The following is a 22,083-nucleotide window of genomic DNA, read 5'->3' as shown; positions in this document are numbered from 1 at the left end:
TACTAAAGATGATCGATGCAACTCTTGCAAGGTTAATAACATTATTTTTTTTCATAATTTGATTTTTATTCTAGGTTTTTTTTAGTTCTGTTTCTAATAGGGGATAAACTTTGTATAGTCGACGAATTGGATAACGGTTCATCAGGCGATGATGGAGATTAAAGATGGAGGTGGGATGTTTCGTTGTTTAGATTAGGATTTTTTTGTTTTAAAGGACTTTCTATAAACATGTTTGTGTGAGAAATGACCTTTTATAAGAAAAGTGACCATTTGGGACCTTAAACTTTGTTTTTTTTTTGTTGACTAAGACCAACTGCCGAAATATGTGAGTTGACTCTTGTTTCACCCATTGACTTGCACGCGTGGCCACCAGAAACCAACACGTGGCATTAAATATAAAAAAAAAATTAATAAAAAATCCCAAATTCCCTCCAAAACCATAACTGACTCCATTGTTAACTAAAACCCCCCCAAAAACATAGTTTCTCTCTCCTCTACTTTCCCTTGACGCCATTGATAGCTTTAGAGAAACTTCGAAGCAACAACAACAAGTACCTTCTCCGGTAGAATTACGCACCAGGGAATGTGATTAACACCAACCCGAATTAGGTTTGTGTTTTTCCCTCTCAAATTCTTCCATAATTTTTTGAATTTTGCCTCACAAGAATTAGGGTTTTTCAATTTTTCCTAAAAACGATTTGGGGGTTTTCTGATTCTTAATGTTTGTGTGCTTTAGGATGTATTTGTCTCAACAAAAAGAGAAAATTTGTGCTTGTGGGTTTCCGTTGTACAAAGAACATTGTGGACACATGAGAAAATGAAGTCTTTGCCTTTGTCCTTCTTTTTACCCTTTCTTTCACCCTTCTTCACCATTTTTGCAGAATTTTCAGAGCACAAGGACAAAAGGACGAATATTAATAATTGGGAATCCTTTATGGGTTCTTGAGAACGACAGAGGAGAGAGAAATGACAGGGGAGAGAGATAATTAAATGATTACCTGAACTTAAATTCGCTGAACTTAATTGAACATTGATGATGCTTCACCTTCCAAGCATTAATGGCGTCGAGGGAAAGCAGAGGAGAGAGAAGATATCGATTTTTTTTTAGATTTAACAAATGAGGTCAGTTATGGTTTTGGAGGGAATTTGGGATTTTTTTTTTCCCAATTTAATGCCACGTTTCGGTTTCCGATGGCCACGTGTGCAAGTCAATGGGTGAAACAAGAGTCAACTCACATATTCCGGCAGTTGGTCTTAGTACAAAAACAAAGTTTAAGGTCCCAAATGACCACTTTTCTTATAATAGGTCATTTCTCACACAAACATGTTTATAAAAGGTCCTTTTAAACAAAAAAATCATTTAGATTATGATATTAATTATGATATTCTATTTCGTTTAATTGGTTCGTGTAATTTACTCTATTTCGTTTTGTAATTTGTTGGAACAAACATTGTTAGAACTTATTTAATTTTCTCATAAATGATATTCGTTATCTAAATTAATCACATTAATTCCACTAATTACTTTTTCTATCTTTGGGACCGCATGTTAAAACTTATTGTTGTAGCATTAATTTTAGGTATTGTGGCTAGGTTTTTTTTCACGAACGTGGAGGAGTTTGAAATCTCATAGGAGATGTCAATCTTTTCGCTTGTTATTGTACCTTCAAACTATTCATCGCACCTACATTGTAACATATTTATGATTTTGTATTGTCTATTACAGTAAATCTAATTTTAGCATATCATCTCTAGCATTTATCATGTTTCTTGCATTTACAATAAATCGTAAGTTCATGTCTTTTGCGTAATATTTATACAAAATAATTTTGTATACCTTGGGGGATCGAGCGCACGGTCCAACAACTAGTATAAACAAAATATTGATGTTCATTAGTTAACAATCACATGTGTCTTATTCAATTGTTTTTAAGTATCAAGTGGGTGGCAGTTAATCCACAGGACCACAGGAGAAGAGTTGGTCTAATCGTTCTCATGACTACGACATACTACTACGTAAACACTTTCTGCTATACCAAATTAAAAGTATTTTTCAATTTAATTACACAATTCCACCTAGCTATACCACACAAGTATTATAATACTTCATATGTTTCTTAAATATACTTGATTTTTAATATCACGAATTATGTATAAATAAAAATTATAAAAAGTTGATATTTAGAAAATATCTATCGATATAAATCTAACAAGATTTTACAGACTATAATTTTTCTAGTGTAAATAGTGTAAAAATAAGATGGTGTGATATTTATGGAATGGATAAAGTATATTTTTCTAGTAGCATTACAAGAAATTGTACCATTAACGACGGGAAATCCCGTCGCGAAAGGCCAATAATCGTTGATTAACGACGGGGTTTCTTGTCGCGAACCCGTCATAAAAGAGGGCCGTCGTTAATAGAAAATCCCGTCGTTAATCCGTCGTAAAAGACATTTGCAAAAACGGTTGTTCCCGTCATTGTTTGGTTGTTAGCCCCGTCGCAAAAGCCTTTTACGACGGAATTTTTGACTCGTCGTAATTAGGTTTTCGCTAAAGATACAAATTATTGTAGTGTAGGTAAAGGACTCCGATTAACCGACATATATTTTCAATTAGTGAGTTCAACTACCGTCAACACTTGAGTCAATCCAAAACCTAATGCAGTTGATGAGGCTCCACGAAGGTGAGTTTCCACCAATTTGTATTGGTTTACAAATTACAGGTACCACCTCCGTTCTTTAAAGTTCTTTGCATTTACTATTTGCACGGATTCCAATGCAATATTTTATAACTAAGATATACTCTGTATCCAATTCCATATATATGTGAAAAATAATACTCACTGATAAAAATGAAGTATAAAGTTGATAAAATGAAAACACACATTGAAATCACTCTAACATCTTACCTGATAACATTTTGATGTATACTTTATATAGTAATAAGAATTTACGTTGAAAATTTTCATACTTTAAACACATATTTCAAGGTGTAAATCACTTTTAGGAGCGGATATAGTATCGTAACTATTGGCCTCCCTGCAATAATGGATAGTAATTCCCGCCTTGCTGACTGATCATAGCTTTGCCCTTCTTTAATATATTATCATTAGAGCTTACATTGGGTTTAGTTAGCTTAGAATTAGGTCGACACATTTATAAACGGGTTTAGATTTTTCAAACATGAACCATACTTGTTTACTTAAACGGGTTGACATCCTCAATTCAACCCAACCCAATCCGATTATTAAGAGTTGCCTGTTTCAGGTTCTTTTTTTCTTTTTTATCTTTTAAGCGTAAATCGACTTGACTTTAAAACTAAAGAGGTAACTTTTATGAAGAAAAATTCGTAGCAAAAACTAATACCCCAATATGTATTTGGCAGGAAATCAAAACCTCAAATAATTAGTCATTATTAAAGGGAAAATGAGAAATAAAAACTTTCAAATAATATTCTTGCTTGAATCTTGAATAATTGGTGAAGTAATTCAGAAATAATAAGCATGAATAAATAAATGAAGGAAAGTCAAATGAGTAAATTTGGTCATCCTTCGAAGACTGGAGCACATTGTTTACTTCTTATTCTCTGGCTTCATTGTTATTTAGCAATTGAACATAGATATTGTTATCCCACTTTTTGGACTAACGACATAACCGCACTAACGTTTGATCATGTCGTGTCAACCAGGTTCTGTCGTGTCGCAGGTAAGCATAGTTCCAGGAAGATACGTCCGACGTGGCGTCGTATGACGAGGCATAGACGACGAAGGACAGACGACAACGCGCAAGAACGTAGAGACGCGTCGTCTCTGGGCAGGCCAATAAAGATAAGCTAACCTAAAGCCCATGATGGGTAGCGCCGTCATGATAGCAGGAACGAGTCCAAGGCATGCGCGAGAAACGTGGAGTCAGTTGAAGACCAAAGAAACGTGCGACAAAGATATCCCTACCTTTGTGGGATTCTCTCAACCAACCAGACCGTTGGAAATTTCCTATAAAAGGACGAAGACGAAGACAAGCGAAGGACAGATGAACTCAAGCTCTCATACTCTCAAGCCATAAAAGCATTCAAATCATTCTTGTATTCGTTATTTATATTTTGTTACATTGATTTCTAGAATAAGATACAAACAATCATATAGGAAACTTAGTGGATTGATAGCCTCATAGCTATCCGCGGTTTTTTACCTTATTCCTGGGTTTTCCGCGTCAACACTTCTCTGTGTCGTGTCTCTTTTTGTCTTCCCTTATTTGATTATCGCTTAGTTAGTGTCGACCTAAGCCAAAGATCGTCCCTAGACGAAATTTGGCATAAACAGTTTGGCGCCGTCTGTGGGGACATTAACTAGGTTTCACACAAAATCACCCTACACACCATGACTACCGAAGAGATGACGCTCGCAGAGATGAAAGCGGCCTACGAGAAGGCCCAAGCAGAGCTGGCCCAAGAAAGGGCCTCCATTGAAAACCTCCATAAGGAGCTCGAATCCGTGAAAAGTACCAAGTATCAATCGCGTTACAAGCCAGGTGCAAAACCGAAGAAGTTGATATTCGAGATGACTGACGACTCTGAGGACCTGTCCGACGGCGAGGAGCCACATGAGGAAGAGGATGAAGCAACACCGGACCCCGTCACCAAGCGCCTAAATAAGATGGAAAATCACATGAAGAAGCGATGCTCGTTGATGATGAAGCTGATGACCAAACTGCCGGGGGCACCCACGCCCGTGGAAACCGAGCCGACCGACGGGTATGCAGCATCGCCGTTCTGTGAAGCGATCGCTAGGGTGACGGTACCACACCAGCTACGACTCCCTACCTGGACCACCCTGTATGACGGAACGTCTGATCCATACAGACACGTCAACTTCTACAAGCAGCGAATGTGGCAGATCGGCATCCCCTACGACCTGGTCGAGCCCGTCATGTGCAAATCCTTCGGAGGAACCCTCGACGGAGCAGCCCTGGAATGGCTCATGAACATAACACCTGGATCTATCTTCTGCCTGTCCGACCTCATCAACGCCTTCTACCAACAATTCGCCAGCAGTCGCCAGTTGGAGAAACAAACAAGTGACCTCTATCGGTTGGTCCAAGGACCTACCGAATCGGTACGCGATTATTTTAACCGTTTTAATTGTGAAAAAATTAGCATAAAAAACTGTGATGTCAGGACAGCCATCGAAGCATTCAAGAGGGATCTCGTCCCCAACTCGGAGCTGTATCGGGAACTAACCAAATATCCCTGTGCAACCTTCGAAGAAGTCAGATCGAGGGCTACTGCCCAGATGCGGATTGAAGACGACGAGATTACACGAATGGTTTCTCAGCGACCAGCAGGGGCAGCAGCGACAGGAGGTCGTACACCCCAAGGAACAACGGCTGGAGACACCAACCATACAACCGCCAGAGTCAGGTACAAAATGTCAATCAATATGATGATACTAACAGTGTTTACAGGAATGAACGGGTCGTTTATCCCCCCATCTCCGAGTATGGCTTCAACGTCGACATCGGAGGCGTGGTAAACGCCCTTCAAAGTCTAGGTGGTACCATCAGATGGCCTAAGAAGAGCGACAGACCAGACTCTACGAAGGACATGAGCAGGTGGTGCGACTTCCACCGCGACAATGGCCACACAACCGAGGAATGCATCTCCCTCAAAAAGGAGGTGGCGTATCTATTGAAAAGAGGCCACCTGAAGGACCTACTAAGCGACAAAGGAAAGGAGACGTACAACAAGGATAGCAGCTCCCAACCCAACCCAGCACCAAGCGGCGACCGACCGGCCCCGCCCACGTTCGAAAAAGTGGTAAACGTTATTTCTGGTGGTTCAGATATATGTGGACTAACTTCTTCTGCAGCTAAAAAAATCAACAGGGGCGAATCTGAAGCCGTCAAAGAGGGGCAGACCGAAGACGAAGTAGCACTCGACAAGTCATTAGCGGCGATGATAATAACCTTCGACGACTCAGATTCAACCGACACAATACAGGAACATCATGACGGGCTAGTCATATCGCTCCCAATAGGCAACGCTCTCATCAAAAGGATATTGATCGACAACGGCAGTTCAGCAAACGTATTGTTCCTAGAGGCTCTGCAGGAAATGGGACTAGACGAAAAGAGTATAATCAGAAGGTCGACAGTCCTAGTAGGATTCAGTGGAGAATCGCTACGAACAGTAGGAGAGATATCGCTGCCTACGTACGCAGAAGGTGTTAATGTGATGACCAAGTTCAACGTCGTCGACTGCCCATCAGCATACAACGTCATTTTGGGACAACCATGGATCCACAAAATGAAGGCGGTGCCGTCGACATACCACCAGTCAATCAAGTTCCCAACCAAATGGGGAGTCATGGAAATCAAAGGACAACAAAGGGACGCAAAGAAATGTTATGAAACGGCGCTGAAACCATCATAGTCATCCATCTAGCAATTACAGCCAGAGTCGACGGTAGACGACCCCGACGACCAACAGATCGATGAAATTATGCTAGATCAGGCAAAGCCAGACCAAGTAGTAAGGATCGGAGCGTCGCTGCCTGACAATATCAGAAGTCAGATAGTGTCATTCCTAAGAGAAAACTCGGACTGCTTCGCTTGGTCGCACGAGGACATGACAGGAATCAGTTCAGACGTCATCACCCACAAACTCAATGTCGACCCCAACTTCAAACAAGTGAAACAGAAACGGCGAAAATTCGCACCTGAGAGAAATAAAATCATAGACGAAGAAGTCCAAAAACTGATAGACTCCGGGAAAATCAGAGAAGTCAAGTATCCAGATTGGTTAGCAAATGTCGTCGTCGTCAGTAAAAAGAATGGAAAGTGGAGAGTCTGTATCGACTTCACAGACATCAACAAAGCATGCCCTAAAGACCCATTCCCGATGCCGCACATCGACGCCCTGGTCGACGCCACTGCTGGACACGAGCTACTAACATTTATGGACGCCTACTCCGGATACAACCAGATCCTTATGCACCTAGACGACCAGGAGAAAACATCTTTTGTAACAGACAGAGGAATTTATTGTTATAAAGTCATGCCTTTTGATCTTAAAAATGCAGGTGCAACGTACCAACGATTGGTCAACAAAATGTTCAAAGACCAACTTGGAGATACGATGGAGGTCTACATCGACGACATGCTAGTAAAATCAAGGAAGGCCGACGATCATGTCGAACACCTACGACAATCCTTCGACATATTGAGAAAATACGGTATGAAACTTAACCCAACTAAATGTTCTTTCGGAGTGTCTGCAGGGAAATTCTTAGGTTACATCGTCACCCAAAGAGGAATCGAGGCTAGCCCCGACCAGGTGCGCGCAATCATCAACATTCAATCCCCCAGGAACATAAAAGAGGTACAGCGCTTGACAGGAAGAGTGGCGGCGCTAAATCGTTTTATCTCGCGGTCGTCGGACAAGTGTCGTTAATTCTACGACGTCTTGCGTAAAAATAAAGGTTTTGACTGGTCCGACGACCACGAAGCAGCCTTGCAAAACCTCAAAAAATACATGATGTCGCCACCCCTCCTGTCCAAACCCAAAGAAGGCGAAGTCCTACAACTCTACCTAGCCGTCAGCTCCACAGCAGTCAGCGCGGTCCTAGCCCGAGAAGACGAAACGCAACAGCTACCTATTTACTACATAAGTAAGTCGCTACTAGAAGCGGAAACCAGGTATTCCTCCTTCGAAAAACTCGTTTTAGCACTCGTTACTGCAGCTAGAAAACTAAGGCATTATTTCGAAACTCACCAAATAGTGGTGATGACTAATTATCCAATCAAGTCTGTGATGCGTAGACCAGAACTAACAGGTCGAATGGAGAAATGGACGATGGCGCTAGGAAGCTTCGACATCAAATACCAACCAAGAACGGCGGTTAAATCGCAGGCACTAGCAGACTTTGTGGCAGACTTTTGAAGGAAATAATGCCCTTGGTCCAAGTATGCATTCTATGTTAAGTCTAATAAATGCGGTTCAGTATTAATTAACAAGTTAATAATTCAGTGAGATCAAGTGAGCTGAATGCCTAGCTAGAGGCCGCTTCAGTTCAAGTGGAATTAATGATATTAATCCACAGCTTACTCTTGACTGAACCCGTAGGGTCACACAAATAGTACGTAAACGGATCAAGTATTTAATGGCATTAAATACTCCATCTATGAATATTCGGAACCGACGGATCTTGGTTTCAGTGGGAGCTAAGATCGTCACAGGCAAGAAATGAATACTCCGGAAACGATGATATTGCCGGAAACGGAAATATGGATCGTATCGGAAATATAAATATTATCCAAGTCGTAGATGTTGCCGGAAACGGAAACATGGTACGTATCGGAAAATATTATCGGAAATGGAAATATTGCCAGAATCGGAAATATTGCCGGAAACGGAAATATTGTCAGAATCGGAAATATTACCGGAATCGGAAAATAATTCCGGAAACGGAAATATTAAATATTTATTCGAAACGGAAATTAATTCCGGAATCGGAAATATTAAATATTGTTCGTATCGGAAATGAATTCCGGAATCGGAGAATTTAATCGGAAGCGCATCGTACGAATAAGCATCGGACGAGGCCTGCCGGACGAGGCCCAGCACAAAGCCAGGCCATCGCCCAGCAAGCCAAGCGCGCCGCACAAACAGCCACGCCAGGCCCAGCGCAAGGCCAGGCCCAGCAGGCTGCGCAGCGCGCACAGCGGGCGCTGCGTGGGCTGCTGCTCGCGCGCACGCATGGGGGCCCATCGTGGCTGCCGTGCGTGTGTGTGCAAGTGTTTGTGTTCGTGCACGTTTCCTAAAACATGCAGAGTTCGGTTAATGATTAAATTCCTAATTCTATTTGATAAATTAATTAAATTAGAGTTCTTGTAGGATTCTAGGTTTAATTAATTTGTATCTGAATAGGATTTCGATTCCCTTTCCATACCCCTATAAATATGAGGCTAGGGCTCACAATTTATAACAAGTTTCAAAGTATTCAAAAGTGAGTTTTTTGAGAGAAAATTAAAACACACATCTTGCTCATAAAGTGCCGAAATTTTCTAGTACCTTAAGGGCGATTCTAGTTGGTCAATCTTAAGGCGGATCCGGACGTGCTGTGGACTATCTACGGAGGGACGACACTTGGAGTCCTAAAGACTTGTTCTTGTTCGGTTCGGGCGCAGCTAGGGAGGGCACGCAACAAAGAGTATGCATCTAAATTATGCTATATGATTATGTGTAAATAATATGTTGTCCTGGGTTAATGGTTGTTTCCGCATGATCTATGTAATGTCATATGTATCATAACCTAACAGTGGTATCACGAGCCCCTTATTATTTTCATAATCTAAATTGCATGAACATGGTTAAATATTACAAATTTGCAAGAATTAAAAGGGGTGATTAATTTTCGTAATTGTTAATTAATTGCAAATTGCGTTTATTTAATTATACGTACGCAGTTTTTCGGCAGTTTCTTCGTTACTCATCCGAATTGAGTGATTTTTGTGTCAATTCCGCATGTAAAAGGCATTCTAAAATTTTGACAAAAAGAGTATTTTTCTGCCGAACCCAGAATTCTCAAATTCGAAGCCTAACTATGACTTTTCGAAGGTTTTAGTTTTTCGAATGCAAAATTTCGTAAATTTAAGATGTTAAATTAAATATTTGCGATTCTTGTTGATAAATCTTGAATTTTTGATTGACCTACTGCATATGTTTAACAAGTTTGAATGCCTAGTCTTGTTAATTATGCAATCTAATTTGTAATTATGATTAATTTGTTGAAAATTAGAATAATTTAGAATTAATTTAATTTTCATAATTAATTGTAATTTAATTAGAAACCTATGATTAAAAACCACCATAAAAATTGTAAATTTATGATAAATTTTAAATTTTTATGACCTAGACTTGAATCCATAACAATCGGAAATCAATTGGATAATAAATTTTCGATTTTTTCGCCCTAAAATTATGAAATTAATATTATTTATTAATTTGTCATTAATTTTAAATATAAATTTTAAATTTTTATGCGATTCGTTCATAAAACTTGCACGCACGAAGCAATGGACGCTTCGTGTTACCCTTAAGGGGTGTTGTATAATGCGGGCATGCGACGACGAGCAAGGGAGCTCGTCGCCCGTGCGGCACGAATGCAATGAGCAAGGGCGTAGTGCACGAGCACAAGGCAGCAGCCCTGCCTTGTGTCGTGTGCCACGAGCAATGGACGAATGGGCATGGGCGAAGGGCGAGCCAAGGCAGTCGCGTGTGGGCAGCAAGCAAGCTGCGCCGCAACGCGCGCTGCCTCGCACAAGAGCGCGCAGCCTCGCGCGCAGCGAGCGCAAGCTCGCGTGCCACGAGCGCTGCGCCTAGCATTGCTCGCGCGCACAGCGAGCGATGTCGCCCGCCCAGCGAGCGATGTCGCGCGCCCAGCGAGCGATGGCTCGCGCGCCCAGCGAGCGATGTCGCGCGCGCACTGCGAGCGATAGCTCGCGTGCGATGAACGCTGGCGCGCGCAGCGAGCACCAATGCGTGCGGAGGCTTGCGATGGGGATGCAGCAGCTATGCGACGAGCGCATGGGCTGCGCGCACATGGCCAGCAATGGCTGTGTGCGTGCGGCCCATGGGCGTGCAACGCGTAGGGTGTTTGCGTTACGATTAAAGATCGTTTTGAATGTTTAATTTGAAAATTTCAGTTCACGTAATTTTAATTAATTTTAAAATTAATAATTTAAATTATTTTCTTGGATTTTAATTTTGAATATTGTAATTATAATAAATTTTATTTATTCTAATTATTTTACTAAAATTAAAATCATGAATTAATTTAAATACGACTGAAATTAAATTAAATTTTTGGATTCAATTATAAATTTATATGAGCTTTAAATTTTAATTAAATTTGTATGTTTCCGGTTGGACTAGAAATACATTTTTATGTTTAAAATTAGTAAAGCATATAAATTTGTTGGTTTAAGTGGGAGCGCTTTTTAGTCATAAACTCTTGATTAGGTCTACAAATCCTTAAGGTTAAAACAACTTGATTAGAATTAATAAGGACTGAATAATTGGTAGATTATTGGTGCCCTTGATTAATTGCTGCAAATGTTTACGTGATGCATAATGTGTTTTACTAACCAGCTATGTGGGCCATTCATGATAATGAATGGGTGAATGGTATATATTGTATATGTACTGTTTTGCAGGTTATGAAGTGACTAGTATGGCCCAAATAGGATAGAAAATATGGTCTGCGTACCATTAATTTGAATGTAATTGGTCTAAAGTACCAAAGTTATTTTTCAATTCAAATATGGTCTGCGAACCATCAAATAGTTGTAATTAGTTATATCTTATCCTATTTGAAGAAAATGGTGCCTCCCACGGAGATTTTCAAGACGGACTTTGAAGTTAAAGCTTCAAGATGAAGTCGGGCCATACTAGATCACAAATATCTTATGCATGTTTTAAGTTATTTATTGCTTTTAAATATGTCTTAAAATGCATGAGATCAAAAGCTTGATTATGTTGCATGATTAAGGATTTTAGTTCACTTAAAATCTAACCAACATAGTAAGAGCCTTAAGTTCCAAACTTAAAAATTGAGTTAAAAGGTGCCATGCCAAAATATACACTTGCTTGGATATCCTTTACATCAATCTAGTAATAGTTTTCGCTCAGCGAGGTGTTACTTATTGGTCCTAAAGGGGCAAGGTACACAAATAATTGTGAGTACATGTTAGTTTTGGTGAAACTCAACGATATAAGTAAGGAGTCCTTTTATGTCGTGGTAAAATCGATAGGTTTACCTAACAAGTTCTTAGACGTACCTATAAACCAAGAGTAGTTTCTAGACTATTAGCAAAAGGCTTTTGCTTACCTAAGATGTTTTAGGATTAAGTCGACAAACTGTGCTTAGTTCTTCAATGATTTTAGGGTCTTGGAATCATTTTATTCACACCTGCCGGAACAATAAAATCGAATAAAATGCTAATAACTTGTTTGAATTGCATGGTTGCTTTAATTTCAAGTTATTATTCATGATAAATGTTTAGACTTTGCATGCTTCAATGTATGTTTTAATTATTGTTTATAATTAAATATCTTGCACTGCAATAAATCCTTTTAGAAAGGTAACAGTAAATTTCCTCGATTGGTAGTGAATCCAAGAACGATTCACGGAAAAGAGAGAAAGTGAGCAATTTAAAATGTACGTTTCTTATATCGACTTTTATGGCTGTTTTCGAATATCAAAATCGAATGGCAAACCAATTGGGGCTTGTGAATTCAAAATACACTGTAGTTTTGAGATCATAAAGCATTGAGCTTAAACGCTCAGCTTTACCAATGGTTAACAACCTAATATCTTTGTCCATTTAATTCTCGAATGAGTCTAGTCCCTAGACATTCGAATAGATCGATGCTTAGAGAACTTTAGAAGCTTCTGGTAAGATCATCTAGTTGAAACTTAATATTCAACATAAATTAAATGTTAAGAACCTTGTTGGGGTGACATTGGACATGTCTAACAAAGTATAAAAGTCAACACTAAAGAATTCAATTCTTAAGACTATAAGAAAGGGTACAAGAAATAGGAAAACGAGGAACAAATGAAAGGAATTTACGATTCCGTTTCTACCTATAAGTGTATGTTTAAAGAGAAGTGACCTAGCAATCAAACTTCCTTGGTATCATATACCGCTTGAGGTTCTTACTTCGGTAATAACTCAAACAATGGAAGCTAGGATACACTAATGACCTACAAGTGGGAAATGAAGCATGGCAATGCTACATTAGTTGTAGGGTCATCTAGTTTGTTTTAAGTCCTTTCAAAGGCTGGAACTTAATGGCTATTTTGTTCCATAATCAGCATACTTAAATTTCTGCTTCAAACACAGAAAGACTCACATTCAGAAGAACAAAAACAATGCTTGATTAATTGTTCATTTGAATGAAATGGTCATTTACAGAATGAGTCAATATGCTTGATTAAAACAAACAACTCTTTAAAGAACTTTACTAGGTTCAAATCAACCCCTTGATTTGAGTTCCACTAATCTTTGGCATTGTTGCTTAGACCATATCAACAAGTTAACATTCAAAAGCTCTATTTTAATGGACTTTTGAAAGTTGGTTGATTTCTAGATCAACTTAAGACAAGCAAGTCTTACTTGTTGAAAGTAACAAAAGATATGAACTATTGTTAGAACGCCTAGACGATAGAGTTCAAAGCTAAAGAAAGATTTTATGACTTTATTATTTCACATGGATTTGAGTGAATATAGGTTTATTTACTCAAATGTGATATAAGTTGAATCTGTTTGGCTAGTTCAAAGATTCAGAAGTATAAAATCCACTTGGCAAGAAATCATAAAGATCTAGGTTAGATCATGTTGATGATTACTTGAGACCAAATATGATCATCAATGATTGTGTGTTGTAATTTCACAATCTAGCTCCATAAGATATGGCATATCTAAGTTGGAATGATCGAAGTCGATTAGTACTTGATTCAATCAATGATGGATCATAAAGACTTTTCCTATAATTTCTAAAACAAAATGCTCAACTACCACCAAACTAAACCAAATTCGTCAAAGCTATTGAAAAGTAATTTCAGAATATCTTTTCATAATATATCTAAAGAGTTCTTAAACTCAGTGGGAGCTTAGTGTTTGTTATTCAACAAACTAAGGTCCAAGTATAGATATATGTTTCATTGTGATTTATTCAAATGAGACACAAGGGTATTGTTTCTACCACGAATTTTTGAGAACATAATGTTTGTTTGCTCGAAATAATGTCCTTTTGGAGATTCGTTTCCAAAATGACAAGTGGGAGAAAATAGACCTCGAAAGTCTTCGAGGCAAACAACAAACATAAACGGACATTCCGGAGGCTTTTCGAAGTGCTTCAGAAAATCCGAACTTATTCTGTAAGGACTTTACAAGTGGCTTTAAAGAATAGACATCTCTTAGAAGACTTTACAAGTGCTTCAAGGAGAACAGAATATTCAAAGGACTTTCAAGTGGCTATTGATATTCTATTGTTTGATGTTCTATACCCAAGTAGGCATAGAATTCAAGTCACTGAAACTATGAGATTCTTCTATTAGATAGTGAAGAAACATAGAGATCAGGTCAATGAAACTATGAGATTCTTCTATTAAATAGTGAAGAAACCTACAACTTGCAGTCAAACTATTATCATATATATTAATGAGTTTGTGACTTGTAAGAAAGCTATGACGAAATATAGATTCCCTAAAATGGTTAGAGGCCATATATAGACTATATGTTTAAATGGTTAGAGGCCATAAAACATACTCAATGTTTTGATGACAAAATTGAAATTTTGTTGATTTGCAAGAATAGTTTCACACCTATTGGTTGCAAGTTTGTTTTAAGGATAAAAACCATCAAACATGGAATTGTGTTCACGCACAAAGCTAGATTAGTTGCTAAAGGTTACAAGCAAATTCATGGCATGGATTGTGTTGAAACCTCATGCAAAATCGTAATGCTTAAGTCTATAATTCAAGAAATGATTGCATATTGGTACATATGGCAATTGGATGACAAAACGTATTCCTCAATCAAATGATGGAATATAATATGTACATGGTATGTCATAGAGTTTGTGGATCCAAATAAATGCTTGAAAAGGAAAGCTAGCTTATAAAATTTAAGTACAGATTTAAGCAAGCAATTGGGAATTAGAAATGTATTTTAGTGAAGCTAATAAGTATTTTTAGTTTCATAAAATATACATGATTCTTATAGATATATAAGAAGTTTAGTGGGAGTACTTAAAACTTAATTGGTCCTATGTGTATCACACACATATCTCTCTATTGTGAAATAACATTCAAATGCTAATGACTTAGATTTGAAATTATTCATCAATAATGGACCATGGCGAAACTTAGTACATACTGGGTATTAAGATCTATTTACAAAGATCTTATGATATTATTTTGGATTAAGTAATGGCATTTACTAAATCAAACACGAAAGTCTCCATTGGAGATATTCGACCCATGTGAATAAATCTAAGTAGAGGATGTTTGAACTATGTATAAGCATTTACTAAGTTAACATCAAAGAATCTAATGAGATTCTTCACCTATATTATATGTCAAAGAATTTAGCTGGATTCAGTATCTACTGAAATTGAATGAGCTAAAGTTACATGAATAGAATTCAATTGGGAATTATTCTACAAAAGAATTTATCATGTATGATATAATATGAGGATCGCCAAAAACGTATCGTATGACTTTAGGCATGACGAACATATACCAATCTCTATTGATCTAAGTGAAGACCAATTAGATTGAGATCAAGAAAAATTTATGGTACCTGAAAAAGTACATAGGATTACTTCTTGATTCAAGGAAATAAAGATATGCAAAATATTGATGCTACACGCATAAACACTGGCAAAGGATCAAGCAAGACCCTTTGGAGTTAACCATTGACAAGGACGAGCTAAAGAGCATCGTGTTTTGAAATGGCAACATGGATTGAAGACCATGAGTTGTTACGTGGGAAATTAAATATGTTCTAAGATATAGCTGGAAAGTCTTCCACATATCTGTGAACTGCTTGGATAAGCAAATCCAAACAAAGCATCACTAGCAACCTAAACAGTTGAAGTAAAAGTACTTATTGCCTAAGAAGCAATAAAACAGAGTTGTTTATATTAATGAGTTCTTCATTGAACTTGGGTGGATCATATGTCTGCTAACTTGATGATTCTTCATTGCAAAATGCGTAGAACCACTATCGAAGTAAGAAAGACTAGATCACATAATAAACAAACTCAAAAGATCTTATCATCATATCTCGAAGAACATTCGATGAAAAGGATATTAAGATTGGCAAAGCATGATAACTAAACCTATGCAACAAGTGAGAAGCAACACTCACGTTGTAGCACTGGAAATCAAACATAGCTTTGAATTCCATGAAATGTTTTAAAGATGGGTTAGAGGCCCATGGTTGTAAAACATTGGGGTTGAACATTTATCATATATGAAATGTGTTTTCATATTCCATTTAATCTTGGTTTAGTATTAAATGATGAGTCCCTTCAATTTGACAATATATTCAAGATAGACTGTCAGGACCAGTCCTGTGACTAAGAAATGTCTATCAAGTGAACTTGAATGTCAAAAGTTGAAAATGGTCCCTAGTCGGAGTTTTCTATAAAATTGGACGCATAGAAAACGTTAGACGACTAGAATGCAAGATGACTAGTAGTTCTGTTTCTTGAACTATGTGGACATGGCAATGTCATAATCATTTGCATAGATACTTACTTTGGGAAGACTAGTATCGGACAAGACCTATGAAACTTTACTGTAAGAGATGAAAATCTGTCATGAGTAAATTTCATTAAAATTATTAGACACTAAATCCTCAATACCTGAGTGATTTGAGATTACTTGTTTGAGAACTGGTTGCTTTGACGTTGACCAACCGTCGCACCGTAAAAGGAGGCTATAAAGGCAACGCTCAGGTAATCACCTATCAAACGAAGTCTAATCTCAAGATCGCAAGATTGGGATTGTCCTCCCATAAATCGGGATGAGATGCTTAAAAGTTGTACAAGGCCACTCGGAGAGCTAGAAACTGTGAAATGCATGGCCGTGCTCGGATGAATCATAGGCTATGATTATCTGTTTATTTGATCAGTTGAACTCTGAAACCGAGGAACACCTCTGGACATAATAAGGATGACAACTCTTACCTTATGTTCAAGAGCAAGCATCGAGCGACAAAGGAATTAGGAAATGCACACTTGTCCCTAAGGACAAGTGGGAGACTGAAGGAAATAATGCCCTTGGTCCAAGTATGCATTCTATGTTAAGTCTAATAAATGCGGTTCAGTATTAATTAACAAGTTAATAATTCAGTGAGATCAAGTGAGCTGAATGCCTAGCTAGAGGCCGCTTCAGTTCAAGTGGAATTAATGATATTAATCCACAGCTTACTCTTGACTGAACCCGTAGGGTCACACAAATAGTACGTAAACGGATCAAGTATTTAATGGCATTAAATACTCCATCTATGAATATTCGGAACCGACGGATCTTGGTTTCAGTGGGAGCTAAGATCGTCACAGGCAAGAAATGAATACTCCGGATACGATGATATTGCCGGAAACGGAAATATGGATCGTATCGGAAATATAAATATTATCCAAGTCGTAGATGTTGCCGGAAACGGAAACATGGTACGTATCGGAAAATATTATCGGAAATGGAAATATTGCCAGAATCGGAAATATTGCCGGAAACGGAAATATTGTCAGAATCGGAAATATTACCGGAATCGGAAAATAATTCCGGAAACGGAAATATTAAATATTTATTCGAAACGGAAATTAATTCCGGAATCGGAAATATTAAATATTGTTCGTATCGGAAATGAATTCCGGAATCGGAAAATTTAATCGGAAGCGCATCGTACGAATAAGCATCGGACGAGGCCTGCCGGACGAGGCCCAGCACGAAGCCAGGCCATCGCCCAGCAAGCCAAGCGCGCCGCACAAACAGCCACGCCAGGCCCAGCGCAAGGCCAGGCCCAGCAGGCTGCGCAGCGCGCACAGCGCGCACAGCACGCGCAGCGCGCAGCGCGCGCGGGCGCTGCGTGGGCTGCTGCTCGCGCGCACGCATGGGGGCCCATCGTGGCTGCCGTGCGTGTGTGTGCAAGTGTGTGTGTTCGTGCACGTTTCCTAAAACATGCAGAGTTCGGTTAATGATTAAATTCCTAATTCTATTTGATAAATTAATTAAATTAGAGTTCTTGTAGGATTCTAGGTTTAATTAATTTGTATCTGAATAGGATTTCGATTCCCTTTCCATACCCCTATAAATATGAGGTTAGGGCTCACAATTTATAACAAGTTTCAAAGTATTCAAAAGTGAGTTTTTTGAGAGAAAATTAAAACACACATCTTGCTCATAAAGTGCCGAAATTTTCTAGTACCTTAAGGGCGATTCTAGTTGGTCAATCTTAAGGCGGATCCGGACGTGCTGTGGACTATCTACGGAGGGACGACACTTGGAGTCCTAAAGACTTGTTCTTGTTCGGTTCGGGCGCAGCTAGGGAGGGCACGCAACAAAGAGTATGCATCTAAATTATGCTATATGATTATGTGTAAATAATATGTTGTCCTGGGTTAATGGTTGTTTCCGCATGATCTATGTAATGTCATATGTATCATAACCTAACAACTTTAGCCCCGACCTGGAGAAAATAGCGGACGACGAAGTCAAACTCATCAATAACGTAGAAGAGATATGGACGCTCTTCGTCGACGGCTCGTCTAACTTTCGCGGTGCAGGTCTAGGCGTCGTGCTAAAGTCACCACAAGGGGACATGATAGCACAAGCCATATGCTGCGACTTCAAAGCGACAAACAACGAAGCAGAATACGAGGCATTAATCGTCGGGTTGACGCTAGATGAAAAATTGGGGGCAAGTGGACTCAACATCTTTAGCGACTCACAATTAATCGTCAACCAGATCAACGGCGACTACGAGGCTAAAGACCTGAAAATGACCTTGTACCTCGAAAAAGCAAAAAAGCTAGCCTCCAAATTCAAACCCCTCTCCATTAAACAAGTTCCACGAGACTTGAACACGCAAGCCGACGCCCTTGCCAACCTAGGATCCGCACTCAGAAAGTCGCCATTCTCGACCATACCTCTAGTACACCTATTGTCACCCGCTATTGAAAAAGACATACCACAAGATGCCAGCCTCGTCCTATCAACCACAAACACCGACAGCTAGACCAAGCCCATCCTCGACTACCTAACACATGAAACCCTACCCGACGACAAGCTCGAGGCCAGGAAAATACTTTTCAAAGCTTCACGATATGTTATTTTTCAGGGTATATTATTTAAAAGATCAGCGAACGGAATGTTGATGCGATGCGCAGAAAAAACAGAATGGGAAAGACTACAAAAGCAATACCACGAAGGAGAATGTGGCGGACATGAAGGAGGACGAAGCCTGTCAACCAGAATCAAAAGAAACGGATACTATTGGCCAACGATGCTCAAAGACGCAATGAGGTACGTAGCTAAGTGCGACAAATGTCAACGACACGCAGGTATGACACATAAACCATCTGAATTTTTACACCCCACCTTAACTCCGTGGCCTTTCATGAAATGGGGAATGGACATCGTCGGTAAGTTACCCGTCGCCCCAGGACAAAAGGTCTTCATGCTAGCTCTAACAGATTATTTTTCTAAGTGGATAGAAGCAGGTGCGTTCCAACAGGTAAGAGACAAAGAGGTATGTTCGTTCATATGGACTAACATTATATGCAGATTCGGAGTGCCATCAGAAATCATATGCGACAACGGATCCCAATTCATCAGCGACAAGACTAGGGCTTTCTGCAAGACGTGGAACATTGAGCTAAAGACGTCAACGCCAAGATACCCCCAAGAAAATGGACAGGCGGAATCCAGCAACAAAACAATCATCGCATCGCTAAAAAAGCGGCTGGACGATAATAAGGGACGATGGGCAGAAGAGCTGCCATCCATCCTATGGGCCAACAAGACGACGCCTAGGACGGCGACGGGACAGACTCCCTTCTCACTCGTTTACGGGTGCGAAGCAGTACTACCCCCTGAAGTGACGCTGCCCAGTGCACGATATGGACTCATGACGCCAGAGCAGAACGACGTCGAACTTAGTGAAAACCTCGACAACACAGAAGACTTCAGAGAAGCAGCGTTGATAAGGATGGCGTCGCAACAGCAGATTGTGGCAAAATGCTTCAACAAAAACGTCAAAGTAAAAATGTTCAAGGAGGGCGACTGGGTGTTGCGCAAAGTGTTCCAAAACACAAAAGAATTAAACGCAGGTAAACTCGCGCCAGCTTGGGAAGGACCATACTTGATCGATAAAATCGTCAGAAAGGGGGCATACAGGCTCGTCACCAAAGACGGCAAGTCGGTCCCCCGAAGCTGGAACGCTACACATCTTAAACTCTATCACTTTTAAAATATCCGTCGTAGCCAATTTTATCAGTTGTCGTACCATCGCTTCTACCTTCTTCCTTATTTTTTATCGCTTTATTTGTTTGGAATTGTTACTGACTTAGGCATCGGAGGGTCGTTGGCATCCCCAACGGCCAATCCTCCTAGCAACCCATGTTTTCTTTTGCAGAAGATAACACACGACGCATGACAGAAAATGAATCCCAAGTGATTAACAACGAGCAACCGATGCAGGTACGGTTTTACATACATGTAATGCCACCATTTCAATATTTGTTACCCGTAAAACACATGCCACACGACGCACGACAAAAGCTTCAAAACACAAAAGTCACAAAAAACATACAAGTAAGAAAAAAAGAGGAACACACTTATATAGCAAAATACAAATTGCGCGACCCCTAAGGCCACGACTTCCGAAATTCAAACACAAAACATTATCCAAACACCTCGCCGCCGCCACCGACGACGAGTAAAAACATCCAAAACACAAAAACCAACAGAAATTCAAAAACTACAAACTATTACATCCCTTCTTCCTGTGTAGAGGCCACGATCTCCTGCTCCGACTCCTGCTCTGGGGGCACGACGACGTCAGTCACGACTGGCACCTCCACCGACGCCACGTCCAACGCCTCGTCTTGAGAAACGACGACAAGAGCCTCCTCTTCGCGCCCAACAGCTAACACCTCCCCCTCTTGCTCCAGAACAGGCACATCCACCACCAACAAGGCAGCGTCCACCTCTGTCGCCTCAGTACTGGCGGTGTCAGCCGTCTTCGCTAACTCTTCCGAATCCACCACGGGCACCGACAGATCAGCCATGGTACCGCCATTAGCCAGGTAGTCGTCCACCCCCTTCTGACACGGCCAAATGCTAGTCTCCCCAATCAAGCAGGAGTACATCATTTGCGCCCGCGTCCTCCATATAGCAAGAGCCTCGACGTCCTTCTCCTCCTCCTGCAGGGCGTCGTACAAGCTCCTCAATCCATCTAACTCCTCAGTCGTCGAGGCCAGCTCTCCCTTCACTTTCTCCAGATCTTTAGCCACGTCGGCTAACTGCTTATCCTTACCTTTCAATTGATCACCCTTGGCCTTAACCACCGCAGCGAGGTCCACGACCTTCTTCTCAGCAGCCTTCCACTTCGCCTCCCACGACACGGCCGCCTTCTTCGCCGTCGCCGCCAGCTGCCTCGCATTCGTCACCTCGTCGCACAGCAACGAACATTGCCTACGCACAGCCAAGGCAGCCTGCGATGCCTGCGCAAAACCAATGCCAGAACAGATTTACACAACACACATCTTTTGCAAACAAAAAAGAAAAGAAGAAAAAACTAAATAAAACTCACCCGCAGGCTAAGTTCAGCGTCCGTCCGATCCACCTCGTGATATCGTCGATACGTCGTAGGCAAGATCAAGCGATCAGCGAAAGGCCATATAACAGACGCCTCTTCATCACCCAAGAAACCTGGGGGCAAAGTGATAACCGTATCCTCGACGGGATTCGTCTCAGCAGGACGCTTCTTGGCCGACGAAGCAGACACTTTACCAACGTCGACAGCAGCAGACGACGCCTTGAACGGCTGCGGGGGCGATGACGAAGCAATCGGATGAAAGCCTTCGGCTCCTATGACGACAGGCGTCTCGGCCGACGAACCTATCGCAGAAAACCGAGGTACGACGGTCATACCTTGTCCACCAGAAGTCGAGGACGACCTCAATCGCTTCCTCGCACGCTCCTGGATCTCGCTCTGAGACATCCTCGACACAGGCCTAGACGACAAAGTGTGCTCTACACCCAATACAAAAGATCAAGGTCAAACACTATCCAAAGCAAAAACAAAAAATATATACAAACCCCAAAATAAACAAACGTCAAATACCTGAGTTGTCAGCCATATCGCCTACTTCACCTTCGGCGGACGACGAGTTTGCCACTACCTCTTCAAGCAAATCCAACCTTTTCCGACGACGAGTCAGTTGACCTGATTCCTCGTCTACTTCCTCCTCCTCGGCGACGTCGCCTGACCGGTTCACCTCTTG

General features: G+C 40.5%; 1 protein-coding gene across 1 annotated transcript; it reads left to right on the top strand.

The window, feature by feature from the left end:
- Window positions 1-4,393: 4,393 nt before the first annotated feature.
- On the top strand, window positions 4,394-6,429 carry LOC110800943 (uncharacterized). The gene is made up of 3 exons (XM_056842288.1): window positions 4,394-5,088; window positions 5,176-5,418; window positions 5,463-6,429. The coding sequence occupies exons 1-3, from the start codon at window positions 4,394-4,396 to the stop codon at window positions 6,427-6,429; spliced, it is 1,905 nt and encodes a 634-aa protein (XP_056698266.1).
- Window positions 6,430-22,083: the final 15,654 nt, after the last annotated feature.

Source organism: Spinacia oleracea, chromosome 4 (genome assembly GCF_020520425.1).
Source record: "Spinacia oleracea cultivar Varoflay chromosome 4, BTI_SOV_V1, whole genome shotgun sequence".
NCBI lineage: Eukaryota > Viridiplantae > Streptophyta > Magnoliopsida > Caryophyllales > Amaranthaceae > Spinacia > Spinacia oleracea.
The sequence above is the reverse complement of the archived record's forward strand: the minus strand, read 5'-3'. Positions and strand labels throughout refer to the sequence as shown.